This window comes from Monodelphis domestica, chromosome 5 (genome assembly GCF_027887165.1).
Source record: "Monodelphis domestica isolate mMonDom1 chromosome 5, mMonDom1.pri, whole genome shotgun sequence".
Classification (NCBI taxonomy): domain Eukaryota; kingdom Metazoa; phylum Chordata; class Mammalia; order Didelphimorphia; family Didelphidae; genus Monodelphis; species Monodelphis domestica.
In genome coordinates this window covers 193,991,292-194,005,507 of record NC_077231.1, presented here as the reverse complement: position 1 = coordinate 194,005,507, position 14,216 = coordinate 193,991,292, and the positions used below count along the sequence as shown (strand labels likewise).

At 33.7% G+C, this 14,216-nt stretch overlaps 1 protein-coding gene across 2 annotated transcripts in view; it reads left to right on the top strand.

The window, feature by feature from the left end:
* The window catches only part of WASL (WASP like actin nucleation promoting factor), a 99,491-nt gene that overhangs the window by 69,925 nt on the left and 15,350 nt on the right, over window positions 1–14,216 (top strand). For both annotated transcript variants that reach the window (XM_007504239.2, XM_007504238.2), the window contains exons 6-8: window positions 8,849–9,017; window positions 9,986–10,028; window positions 11,175–11,328. In XM_007504239.2, the coding sequence (XP_007504301.2) occupies window positions 8,849–9,017; window positions 9,986–10,028; window positions 11,175–11,328 (366 nt within the window). The remainder of the gene's footprint in view (window positions 1–8,848; window positions 9,018–9,985; window positions 10,029–11,174; window positions 11,329–14,216) is intronic.

Here is a 14,216-nt window from a genome sequence, read left to right as displayed (position 1 = left end):
ATCTCTCCTCTTTCCTTTGGAACTGTGACTGGGCCCTTGTTTACTTATGACCCACCACCAGCAATGTTCTCCACCCTGAAACTGACCCACAATGTTCTTAGGCTGAGAGTTCTCAAAGCTGCTATTATTGCTACTTGTGTAGGCCCTGCCTGGACAAATCTTCTCTCCTCTGATAGACTTTTCCTGATGACCTTAAATTTTATTAGGATAGGAAAATCTTTTGTTACTTTTGCCACTCTTATTTTAAAGTTGTTGGGAGGGGAATGTTAGGAGAGTTCATCTGGGTGTATGGGTTACAGACCTGTTGGCTCTGCTATATTAATAGCTTAAAGAATCTAATTTTTTAGTTATGGTATTCAGAGAACAGCCTGTTTAAAATGCTCAGAATTCTATAACTTGAATTTTAATTGGATCAGTACTTTCTTTATGTTCATTCTCCTTTTGTGCCCTTCTTCATTTACCCTTATCATAAAGCTGCCTCAGGTTTAAATACTCAAAATTATTATTATTTTTTTTTATTATTTTAGGTTATCAAGTGAAGACGCTTTTGTATAATACTTTGTGACAGACATTATCCTAAGCCCTGAGAATACAAATACAAACATAATAATCAGTCTTACCCTTAAGGAGCCGGCATTCTAATGGAGTAAGGGAACACATAAAAAAACCTGAAAAGGCGGGAGGAAAAGGATGAAGGTGGGGAGTAGTGGGGAAGAGATATGATAAAGTCAGGAATGCCACTTGGAGAGGAATGGAACCAAGTTTTCCTGGACCATCTCCTTAAAAAGTTATTCTAGGAGGAACCAGCTAATCAGAAGGAAAGTGGAAAGGACCTATGGGTGCAAGGCACTTCAATGAGAGAAATCATCCAGGGGTAGAGTGAGCTTCTGAGGTGTCTGTGACTTAATAGGACAATGTCCTAACAAGAGTCAGGAGCACCAGTAACAGTTACTTGTACTTTGATGGAAATCTGCTGAAATGGAGTAATTTCTGTTGTACAGATGGTCCATTTAATCAGGAACCTTCTCCTAGCCTAGTCAGTTATATGAATGTGCAAACCCAGGTACTATTGGGTCTTGGATCTCACTTAGCCAAAGTCCAAGGCCATTTGGAGGGGTCGAAACTTCTCTTCAAGACTTCTCCCACTCTTTATTAATTTTTTTATTATAGTATTTATTATAAATTATAATAATTTATTAAAATTCTATAGGAGTTCTGCTACTTCTCTGATGTCCTAGCTCTGCCAACTTATTTTTTAATTTTTAAATTTAAATTTTGAGGATTCCAAATTATATGAGGTATGATAATGATTAGGACAAAGGTCAGTGAAATGATTATTACTGTTCTGTTTGATTTTATTGAGTCATAGACTTTTTAATCTAAAATAAAGTAAAGTTATTTATGGTATCAATTTGTCTTGTAGTTTATCATTAAAGCATTTTAGGTGGAACATGTAATTTTTGTTGATAAATTTTAAAAAACTTTAGTTTGTAGCTTTCCATATAAACTGGTTTTAACTAGAAAATTTGCTCCATATATTATTTCATTTAAAAATTAATACTACTTATTCTACTCTATTCATGTGGAATTTATGTATAAGGCCATTTTAAAAAACAATTTTTTTTAGAATGACAAGGGAATTTTGGATTTCTAGCAGAATTAAAGGATTTATGTTACATTAATGTTCAGTGGTTACATAAAATGCATTAGTCTGTATTTGGGGGGGATTTGTTTCCTACTCTAAAGTGTTTTTAATCAAATTCAACTCACTGTCATTGTAATTATTACAATAAAATTTTAAATAAAAGGATTTTTTAGGTTATCATTTTAAATTCTCTAAGGAGCATCTATTACAGTTTGTTTTAACTATTTTTGAGATTGAAATGTTCCATGTAACTTTATGTTCTTAAACATCTGAATGGTAATTTTAATATCTGGAACATTTTCATGATTTATTTCGCAACATGTTTTATACAACATTTATTGGAGCTTCCTGAGAAGATTCTGTCAGTGTTAGTATCTTTGAATTAATATCTTTTAGTTAGTATCTTTGAGCTTGAAACCTTTGTAGTGTCAGATACTACCTAATGATGATTTATATGAGCCTTCTGAACTACATATTCTTTAATGAGAGAAGGGCATGTATAACAACAGGAAAAATCTTGCTTGACATGGTAGTTTGGGAAGAAAATAATAGGAATAGTTTCCTATATATTTTTATTCCTTATGGAATTATAAAATCTAAATAAGAAGATAAGCTTAATTTTCTCAGGTTTAATTTGAAAGAAAATAGTTACTACCTGTCCTTTGTTATTCTTTAACATACAGTATTTTTGAGTATTATAACAGTTAAAATCTCAATTTTACAGTATCATGCTAAGTAGACTTTTATTACTATTATCTCTTGATCTTTTTTTAGATACTTTATATTGCTTATGGTTCGGACAAAATAAAATACAGTTTTCTCCTTCCTTTTGCTTTCTCCTTGAGATAGTAAGCAATTTGTTATTGGTTTATATATGTGGTATTATATAAAATGTATTTCCATATTTGACATATGATGGAAGACAAACACACAAGGAAAAAATAAGTGAAGAGAGATCTACTTCAGTCTACATTCATTTTGTCGGTTCTTTCTCTGGGGAAGATAGCATTTTTTTTAATCATATAAGTCCATTGGGATTGTATTAGATCATTATATGGCTGAGAATAGCTTAGTTATTCACAGTTGTTGATCAGATATTATTGCTGTTGTTGTATATAATGTTCTGCTTATGTAGTTCTGCATCAGTTCATGAAGTCTTTACAGGTTTTTTTTAAATCCTCTTCATCATCATCATTTTGTGTAGCACAAATATTCTATAACAATCATATATCACAACTTCTTCAGCCATTCCCTAGTTGATGGGCATCCCCTCAATTTCCAATTCTTTGCTACCACAAAAGGAACTGCTATACATATTTTTGGACAAATATATCTTTCTCCCCCTCATTTTCTATCTCTATGGAACACAAACTTAGTAGTGGTATTGATAGATCTGACATGGTTCCAAATTGCTCTCCAGAATGGTTGAATTAGCTCACAACTCTACCAACAGTGCATCGGTATCCCAATTTTTCTGTAATCTCTCCTATCATTTATCATTTTCCTTTTTTGCCATAATATTCTATCTGTTCTGTGTATGATGATACCTCAGAGTTGTTTGAAATACCTTTCTTTAATAATGATTTGGAGCATTTTCCCATATCACTATAGATAGCTTTGATTTCTTATGAAAATTGCCTGTTCATCTCTTTTGACCATTTAGCAATTGGAGAAGAACTTGTATTCTTATGTATATTTGAGAGAAATAAGGCCTTTGTTAGAAAAAGCTTGGTGTAAAAAAACTTTTCCCATAGAAAATCATTATCTCTTAAACCAACCTACCTCAGTTTGGGAGAGCCATAATTATCAGGAAATTCTTCGTATTAATCCAGAATTTACCTTACTTTAACTTTTACATTTGCTTCTAAGTTGTACTTTCTGGTACCAAGCAGAATAAGTGCTAAGGAATTCCTTTTCCTATATGATAGCCCTTCAGATATTTAAAAGAAGCAGCTATGTACCCCTTAAATCTTCTCTTCTCCCATCCAAACATTTCCATTTTCTTCAGTTCTTTATTTGACATGATTATCATAAATCTGAATATCTTCCTCTAGATATCTCTTACTTTTGTCACTCTCTTCTATAATTCTGTGTCTCTATATGAGCACAGGATTCCAAATTTAATTCAGTTCAACAAATAAAGATAAAACAAATGCAAAGTAATTCTTGGAGGGAAAGACAGGAAAAGCCTCCAGGTTAGGAGAGGGCACCAGAGCTGAACTCTGAAGGAAGTGGAGAATTCTGAGAGGCAGAGATGAAGGAGTAGTATGTTCCAGACATGGGGACCCAACTTTGTAACACAGAAGCAGCAGATGGAATGCCTTATGTGCAGGAGTACATAAGGCCTACCTCGTATTCCAGTTTACCTGGAACCTTGTGCGTTAAAGGAAATTATTCTAAATTAAACTGGAGAGATAGTTAGAAGCCAGCTTGGGCAAGACTTTTAATGACATGCTGTGCATTTTATGTTTTATCTTAGTTGTAATCCAGAGCCACTGAGATTTTTTTTGTGCAAGAAAGTCACACGATCTGATCTTTGTTTTAAGAATATCAGTTTGTCAGTTATGTGGAGTGTAGTTTAGAGAGTAGAGACCAGATAGGTTATAATAATACAGAGGAAAGACCATGAGAAGCTGAGTTAGGGTAGAGCGTGTGTAAGTGAAGAAAAGCTAATAGATGGAAGACATGTGAATTACAAAAAGATTAATGATCTAGGAAAGGAAATTAATAAGGAACAGTCATACAGTTAAAAGAACAAAGAGAAAACGGGATACTTTCACAAGCCAAGAGGGGAGTGTATCCAGGAGGAACAGATAGAGCTTGTCAGCAGTTGCAGAGAAGTCAGGTATAATAATAACTGAGAGAAAAGGCCGTTGGATTATACTTGTGAGGTCATTGGTCATTTGAGGGGGGAATAGCTGGCAGAAGCCATGTTCCAAGGGTATTGAAATAAGGAGATAGAGGTAACAGGTGTAGATGTCCCTTTCTAAGAATTTGTAAAAGGAGGAAGAAAAACAAGATGATACCGTGAGCTGGCAGAATCCAGTGCGAAAGGCAAGAAGAATGGAGAGAGCCTTTAGCATGTTTATAGGCAGCATCAAAGACACCAGTGGATAAATAACATTGAAGGTAAAGAAAGAATGATTGAGGCAAGCAAAGGGTCATGTGTTGTTTAACTGGTCAATAATAAAGACTTTGAAGGTAGAAAAGTGAGAAGTGACAAATTGGGAGACTTGAGAGGGATGGAATGGAGGGACTAGAGGTCAATGAGGGAGAAAAAGTTTTGAGAAAGACATGGGGCAGCTGTGTGACCTGGACAAGTCACTTAACCCCAATTGTCTAGCTCTTTCCACTCTTCTGCCATAGAAGTGATATTTTGTGTTCTAAGAACAATTGGTAACAACTGAGAGGAAAAAAAGAGCAGAAGGGAGGGAAACAGGGATGACTAGTAGATTGTAATAAGGGAAAGGAATTTCAGAGATCTGAGTTCTGAGTATAGTTAGGGGTAATGATAATAGCTTTCATGTGCTGGTCTGGATGCTCTAGAGTTCTTTTATTCCTTTAATGATCATCTCTACATGTTATTAGATTTATTAAATTTTAGAACTTAAGGACTAGTTAGTGCTAAAATTCTTCTTAGTTCTAGCAGTCTATGATTCTATGTTTATACTCTTAACATCACAAGAATAAGGAAGCATTTTTTAAACTCCTGTAACATAAGGCACTGGGGACTGCCCTCCTTGTAGAATTGAAGCTGTCCTCAAGGAGCTAATGTTTTCTATTTGGGGTAATATAATAATAATAATAATAATAATAATAATGCATAGAAGCACAAGAAGGGATAGTGCACTGATAATTAAAGAGATGATCAGAAAAGATTTCCATTGGGAGTAGGCATCTTAGTTCAGTCTTTAAAAAAAATGTTTTTGTGACATTAACATTCTGGAGTGTTTCCCTCCCTCTACACCCCATTCTAGAGAAGGCATCATTTGACAGATATATATATTTGTATATGTAAAGCTATGCCATGCTCTCCAAAATGATTACATCGGTTCATAGTTGTACCAGGTGTATTAAGTGTCCCCAATTTTACATATCCTCTCCAACATTTGTTATTTTCGCCCTTTTATCATTTTAGCCAATTTGGTAGGCAAGAGATGATATCTCTGAGTTGTTTTAATTTGCTTTTCTTTAATCAATAATACAGATATTATTTCTTCTTCTTAAAACTACCTGTTTATATACTTTGACCATTGTTCAGTTGGGGAATGACTTGTATTCTTATAAATGAGACTCTGTTCTCTATGTTTAAGATATAAGACCTTCATTAGAAAAATTGTCTGTAAAAATTTCCCCCCAATTTTCTGCTTTCCTTCTAATCTTTGCTACATTGGTTTTATTTGTATAAAACATTAAAATTCATATCCACTTTACATCTCTCAATAGTAGCTCTGATTTATTTATAAATTCTTCTGTCCATAAATCTAATATGTAATTTGTTCCATATTCTTCTAATTTTTACCAAATAGTGAATTCTTTTTTCAAAAACTTGAATTTTTTACATTTGTGAAACACAAGATTAGTATAACCTTTTCCTTTTCTGTCTTGTATGTCTGTTCTGTTCCACTGGTCCATCTTTCTATTTCTTAGCCAGTACCAGATAGTTTTGATAATAATCGCCATATAATAATAGCTTAAAATCTTGTACCTCCTTCCTTTACATTGTTTTTTTCATTAATTTCTTTTATATTCTTGACCATTTGTTTTTTTAAACGAGTTTTGTTGTTTTTTTCTAGTTCAATAAAATAATTTCTTAGTAATTTAATCAGCATGGCATTGAATAAATAGATTAGTTTAGGTAGGATTATAATTTTTATTTTATTGGCTGTGCCCATTCAATATTTCTCTAGTTATTTAGATCTGATTTTATTTGTATGTTCATGTAGTTCCTGGATTTGTTTTGGCAGGTATACTCCCAGGTATTTTATTATGTCCTTTTTGTTGTTATTGTTGTTGTTTTTCATACTTATCTTCTGTCTTAGAATTAATACTGTGTATTGATTCCAAGGCAGAATAGTAAGAGCTAGACATTGGGAGTTAAATGACTTGCCCAGGGTCACACAGGGAGTATATGGGAGGGCCAAATTTGAACCCAGGACCTCTCGTCACTAGGCTGGCTCTCAGTCTATGAACCACCAAGCTGCTCCTTATGGTTACTTTAAATGGGGTATCTACTTACTAGTTTTTCTTGCAGAACTTTGTTGGTGATATATGGAAATGCTGAATATCTGTTTTCATTCTTTAATGAAAGCTAAGGATTTTAGGAAGTGAAGAGAGAATATACAAATATACAGGACAGCTTGTACAAAAATATGGAGGCAGAAAATGAAATAACAAATTTGGAAGAAAATGAATAATACAATTTGGCTGTATTATACAATGTGTGAAATGAGTCTAGAAACATAATCTGCGACTAGCCTGTAAAGGAATTTGAAGGTTTATAATTTTGTCCTGTTGAAATAGGGAATCGCCAAAGATTTTTGAGCAGAAGAATGACATAATCTAATCTGTGCTTTAGCTAGTTTATTTTGGCAGGTGTATTGAGAATGGATTGAAAAGGAGAAAGACTATAAGCAAGGTGATCGGTTGTGTGGCTGTTAAAATAATCCAAGTGAGAAATAAAGACCTGTTTTGGTAGAGGCAAGGTGACAAGATTTTACAACTAGGTGAATATGGGAGTTGAAAAAGAATGATTCCAAGATTAAGAATCTGAGTGATTGGAAGAATTGTGCTCTCTTGAACATAAATAGGGAAGTTCGAAGTAGGGGCAATTTAAAAAAAAATGCATGTACTTATATTTCCCAGTGTATCCTGGCTTAGCTTTTTTGCTATCTAACTAGCCTTGCACAGGTCACTTAGCAAGGCTTCTTTGGCTCTTAATTATCTCATCTGTTCAATGAGGAGTTGGATTAGGTGACCTCTAGTCCCCTTCAACAATCAACCTATGATATGGTTATGTGGAAAATTATTAGAAGGAAACAACAGCGCCCTTTCCCTATATCAGGGGTCCCCAAACTTTTTACACAGGGGGCCGCCAGTTCACTGTCCTTCTGACCGTTGGAGGGCTGGACTATAAAAAAAAACTATGAACAAATCTGTATACCATTGTTTAGGATAGCAGAGGCTGCAGTGCTGGCTTTGATGGGCCTGTCACAACTTGCACAGGCCCTTCACTGCCACCACTGTACCAGGCAGCAGTATACATAGTGCAGAATCCCCTCCTCCAGATCACCGCTCACCATGCTGACATCTTCCATCGTGCAGCCACATAATCCTTTGTGCGGCGCTTTGTTCTCTTTCAGTTACTCTCAGAACAAGGCACCGTGCAAAGGATTATGTCACCAGAACTAGTACTGTACGTGAGCAACGCCGCACTCTGCAGCACCTCCACATAGAGTGCTCCTGTCACTGACCACCAATGAAAGAGGTGCCCCTTCCTGATGTGTGGTGGGGGCCAGATACATGGCCTCAGGGGGCCCCCATGTGGCCCGAGGGCCGTAGTTTGGGGACCCCTGCCCTAGATATTCCCTAGGACACAGTTTCAATTATGTGTGAGGATCTAAAAGGCATCAGGGCCATTCAGTAATGGTCTTTAATATTTTAGATAAATAATTATTAAATTCTCATCATTGTTTTTTGGTTTTTTTTTTTTTTGGTCAGTCCTTAGAAATGTACTTGTCACAGACCATTTTAGTAGTGACAAAAATTTTATTTTTTTAAATTGGACTGGCATTTTATTTCTTTAATTTCCTTTGTACATACATGTTACATATGTAAATATAATTATGACATGCATTGTAAAGATACACATTTGCATTTATGTATCTATATAAACATGTATATACATATATACCTATACATATAGGAAAAGGACAGTGCCTCAAAAGTTTTAAATGCAGCTTTAAACTTCATAGATTAAGATTACACTAAGACTTTTGGGACACCTTGTATAAATACACGTGTGTGTGGGTGTCATGTTTGTGTTATTTTAAATACAGAAAACTATTGAATAACATTATTAAAGGCAAGAGAAAAATAAAAAATATTTGATTTAAAATTTAAGAACATTTCACTGATTGGTAGAGTTGATGTTTCACTGTAGTTATTTTCATGTCCTTTTTTTCTCTCCCCTTCCTTTTCCAGGTCCAAATTTACCAATGGCTACTGTTGACATTAAAAATCCAGAAATCACAACAAATAGATTTTATGGTTCACAAGTCAACAACATTTCCCACACCAAAGAAAAGAAAAAAGGAAAAACAAAAAAGAAAAGATTGACTAAAGCAGATATTGGAACACCTAGCAATTTTCAGTAAGAAAATTATCTTTAGTATTTCTGGTAGTTTGGACCAGTTTGATATGGCTACTGCTTATGTTGGTTTGAAATTTTAGGAGATTTGGAGTGATCTGAGAAAGCTCATTCTTCTTAATAATGTTTCAACTTCTGTTTTATTTATTTTTAAGGACTTTCAACCCATTTAGAGAGCCTAAGATTCTTGCATTTTCTTCTCCAGAATTTTATTTTTCTCTCGAGAAGAAATATTTTAAGCAAAATTTATTTTGCCTATTAGAGTATAGGAGATTGAAATGCTACTCTTCCTTCTCCCACTAAGAAGTAAAATGTGGTAAAAGGTATAATAATAGCCCTTAGAAGCTAGAGTGAGATATAAAAGAATAATAGTAATAATAATAATAATGTCTTATAATTCGTGTAAATTACATCACTAAAATTCAGAGTAACCCAATAAAATAGATAAGAAAAGTATTATTATCCTTGTCAGGCCACCTATAATTCCCTGCTTTTCATAAGGCTGATGGATATTTTGAGCTCAGGAGTTTTGATCTGAATTGGACTAAATTAATGATGTATATTATGTATTAATGTTATGGGCCTCCTGAAAGTAAAGCAGGTGATAGAAAATGGCCTGTCACTGAATTGTGTAAGTATGGTTCAATCAAGCTGAGGTTGGAAATGAAGCAGGTCAAAGTTCCAGTGCCTGTTACTCATAGGATTGGGTCTCAGAGTAGAGACTGAATTTGCAGACCTTGTGATGGTCCCTTCTAACTCCTTTGGTTTCATAATTTTATAAGTGGGGAGACTACAAAGAATTCCTAGGCCAGGTGCTTTTCACTATGTTGTGATATTCAATGCCATAAATGTTTGAAAGCTGTAGGACAAATCCAAAATGTGTATTATTTTCCATTTAAAACATGCATTTGTAATTTGTAAACTTTGTAATTTTTTTTCCCCATTTTCTACTATTTTCCCTAACCTTTTAGGCATATTGGACATGTTGGTTGGGATCCTAATACAGGTTTTGATGTAAGTGTCTTTTCAAGCCATAAAGCTTTTTTATTCTAAATATTCTGGAACCATTATGCCATGAATTTAGGTGTTGTTTTTTTTTAATGAGATTAGCCCTTTTAATTTGTTTTCCCCTTCCCACATTAAGTTAAATTGGTTAAAGGAAAAGTTGCCATTTTTGAATGTGTTATAAAATGTTGATTAATTGCTTCTATCTTACATTGTTTTCATTTCTCAAAAATAAAAATGATATTATAATTCTTGGGCCTACCACTGTTGTACAGCAAAATCCAGAATTTTAGAAAATCAACAAAGGAAAATTATTTCTTCTCTATAGGCATGAATTAATTGTAATCTGCATCATTGATTACATTGCAGACTTTGTGTTCCTTCTAATTGCTATTCTAAAACAATAGTTTTATAAGTGAGGAGACTGAAGCACAAAGAATTCCTAGGCCAGGGTGCTTTTCACTAGGTATGACTATAAGATGGCTATAATGATACAAGTTCATTTTAGTATATAAGCTGTCATTTTCATGGAATGCATACTAAATTACTAATATAAACCAATTTTCATATTCTGAAGGTGATTAGCTAGCTGGTGAGAGAATTATCTAATCTCTATGTTTCTCCTTTTGCTACTTTTTTTGGCTGTGGGTTTTTTTTTTTTGGTTTGTTTGTTTGGAGGGTCTTGTGGGGGGGAGGCTGTGTTACCTGTGATACCGAAATTATTGTTTAAAAAGATTGTAGGTTTTCATATATTTCAGTAAGGTAAACTATTTGTGTTGCCTATTACCACAGATGATATGTTAGTTATTTTGGAGATGACTAAATCTGATAATGAGAATATAAATATTTTGTTTCATAAAAAACTTTTGAAGCTAAATTTTTTAAAATTGGTTCTGTTTTTCAAGGTAATAGTTTTGCTACATACTAATCCTAATTCAGGATGTAACAGAATAGAGTATTGGAGATTTCTAAATCCACAAATCAGTAACAATAAAGTACCATAAGTGTATAATTGTCCTTTACAAAAATAGTTATTTAGTAAATGAGAATGAAGTAAAGTTGATTTAATACTGCTTTTTAAAATTGCACATTTTGAATGTAGATATATAAATGAGGAATACCTTTTGTAATTGGCCTTTGTTTTATCTTTCATAGCTGAATAACTTAGATCCAGAATTAAAGAATCTCTTTGACATGTGTGGAATCTCAGAGGCACAACTTAAAGACAAAGAAACATCAAAAGTTATATATGATTTTATTGAAAAAACAGGAGGTGTGGAAGCTGTTAAAAATGAACTACGAAGGCAAGGTAATTTTTTATTTCTAACTTGGCAGAATTTCTGTTTGCTCTGTTGAATTTGAGTAATCGTTATTAAAGACTGCCCATGTGTTCTAAAATAACCACCTTTTGTATTAGATACACAAAATTAGAGTGGCGGAGGCATGACATTTCATATAGTAGCCACCCATTATGAAAAATACTGAGAAATCTTACATTTCTGGTTTTAATTAAAACTGGAAATCCAAGGGTTGATGTTTTAGCTATTTTATAGAATAAAATTTTGGTTTTTATATATATTCAAATACAATATAAAATTCAAATACAACCATAAATCTGAATTTAAAAAATTGCCAGTAACTTATTAATGATTAGTCATTAACTTTCAGAAATAATAGTAAAAATTAAAACAATTTTAGATGTTAATTTTCCTAATGAAAGGATTTGTTCTAATTAGTCATGGAACATTTTTTTATTATATATACTTAGGAATTTAAAGAAACCTAACTACCTTTTAGAGCTCAGGGATTTTCTCAGACTATCTTATATGTCCATTTTTCTTAATAGTACTTTTTTCCATAAATATTTGTAACTCTAAGTTATCAAATTATTCATATAGCTACTTACTCAAATGTGCCTGTTTAGCTTCTTCATTCCTTCTACTTATCTGGTTTTAGTTTCTGCAGTGTTTTTTAACTTTTTTTAGGTTAAAACACCAGGGAGGGAAAAAAAGAGCCAGAAAAGAATTATCTGTCTTTAAAAATTCTCTAGGCAGAGATACCTGTCTTTTGATTAAAAAATAAGATTTTTGGATTTCTTGTGGATTTTAACCCTGTTATCTCTATTCTTGATATCTCAGTATCATCAAGATACTAGTTTCACTGGTTATGCTAATAAGTGCAAAGTTAGTGCTTATAGAGCCTGGGATAGTTCCTAAATGCATTTTGGAGAGGTTCATGCTAAAGGAAAAGAAGAAAAAGGAAAGAGGATTAAAAAAAAAGAAAGAAAGCTAAATTTAAAAAGGCAAGCGAAAAAGAAGTTCATTGTACCTAACAGGTTTAATGTGAGGAGAATGACAACTTTAGAGTTGACTAGTCCCACAGACATTTTGTTACAGTATCTCCTCTGGGGAATTTATCTGATGCGTATGGAAGAGATCAAGGTGTTTTGCAATGGTCTGCAGAGAGTATGTGGAGTATTTCTTTCATAGTCAGGTAACAACTAACTAATGTATACTAAAAGTACAGGCTCTTCTCCCCCTCAGAATACCTAGAGCAGAGATTCTTAACTATTTTTGTGTTGTGGACCCCTTTTTCAGTCTGGTAAAGAATTTAGATACTTTCTCTGAATAACATTTTTAAATATATGAAATAAAAAATAGGATTACAAAGGAAACCAACTGTATTGAAATACATTTATCAACTTTAAAAGAAAATTGGTTCACAAACCTCAGGATAAGCACTCCTAAGGATAGAGAAACCTTCTCCAGATCTTCAGAAGGAATGAAATGTTCCTTTTATAAAATTGAAAATGAGTTTCAAGATGAAAACAAAGAGGCCTTCAAGAGGCAGAAGGGGAATCCTGACTTGTGTCAAGCTAATGGATGGTAGAAAAATGTAACAGAAGAGGGAAAAATATGCCAAATTTGGGGGCAGCTGAGTAGCTCAGTGGATTGAGAGTCAGACCCACAGACAGGAGGTCCTGGGTTCAAATATGACTCCAGACACTTCCTAACTGTGTGACCATGTGCAAGTTACTTAACCCCATTACCTAGCTCTTACCACTCTTCTGCCTTATAACCAATACCCAGTATTGATTTTAAGACAAGGTAAGGGTTTTTTAAAAAAGAAAAAAATGCCAAATTCTCAGAACTCAGAACTAAATATGAAACTCTTCCTTTAGAGGAATAACCTGCTCCCAAAGAAAAAGCAACTCCATTTTCCCCAGGAAATAATCATGTTGGTCCATATATGGGGATGGGAGAGAGGTAATCCAGGCAGTGTGTAGACAATAACAGCAACTATTATTAATGCCTTAAGATTTACAAAGTGCTTTACATATATCATCTTACTAGATCCCTATGATCATTCAGGGAGGTATGGGGCTGTTATTATCCTCATTTTTATAGGTGAGAGAACTGAAGATCAGAGAAGTTAAGTGGATTGATATACAAGTGGGAAGCATCTGAAGCAGGATTCATACCCAGTTCTTCCTGACTCCACATGCTTCTCCCTGCTTTGCCTTCTTCAAAATAGTGACTCTGTTGAGGAATACTGAGACAACTTTTCCCAACTTTATGTTAACAGTAGGCAGTTTTCCTTTCTTTGGGTCATATATTCAAGATATGACCAAGAACTTGTCAAACCAGATAACTACCACATACTTTTGGTGGTTCACTTGTTCATGAGATTGATATGAGCAGAAGGAATCTACAGTAAATTACTAAATATTACCAAATTCCAGACAAGAAACTTAACGCCTTAAAGTAGGAATTCTTAATTTGGCACCAGTGAATGTATGTTAATATATTTCTTTATAATTTGTTCCCTTTATAGTCCTGCTCATTTTATTTTACACATTTAAAACATTATTTTGAGAGGCTATATATGATACACACAAAAAATGTTTTGAACCTCTGCCCCAGGGTTACTAAAGTTGCATTTTGATTGTTGCCCGTCAAAAAACAAGAACTTTAAGAGGGAGGAGAAGATCTGAGAAGTGAATAGATGATTAAAGAGGTGTTACCTGAGAACCAGACTTGAATTTCTGAACCATGACCTACAATAAAGAAGTGATAGATTTCTGCTAAAGGGGTAATGGGTATGTAAGGATAGACAAGATTGCATTTCCTTGGATTCTTGCAAATATAATTCAGTGGGATTTAAACTAAAAAGAAAACAAGATGAAGACTATCCATA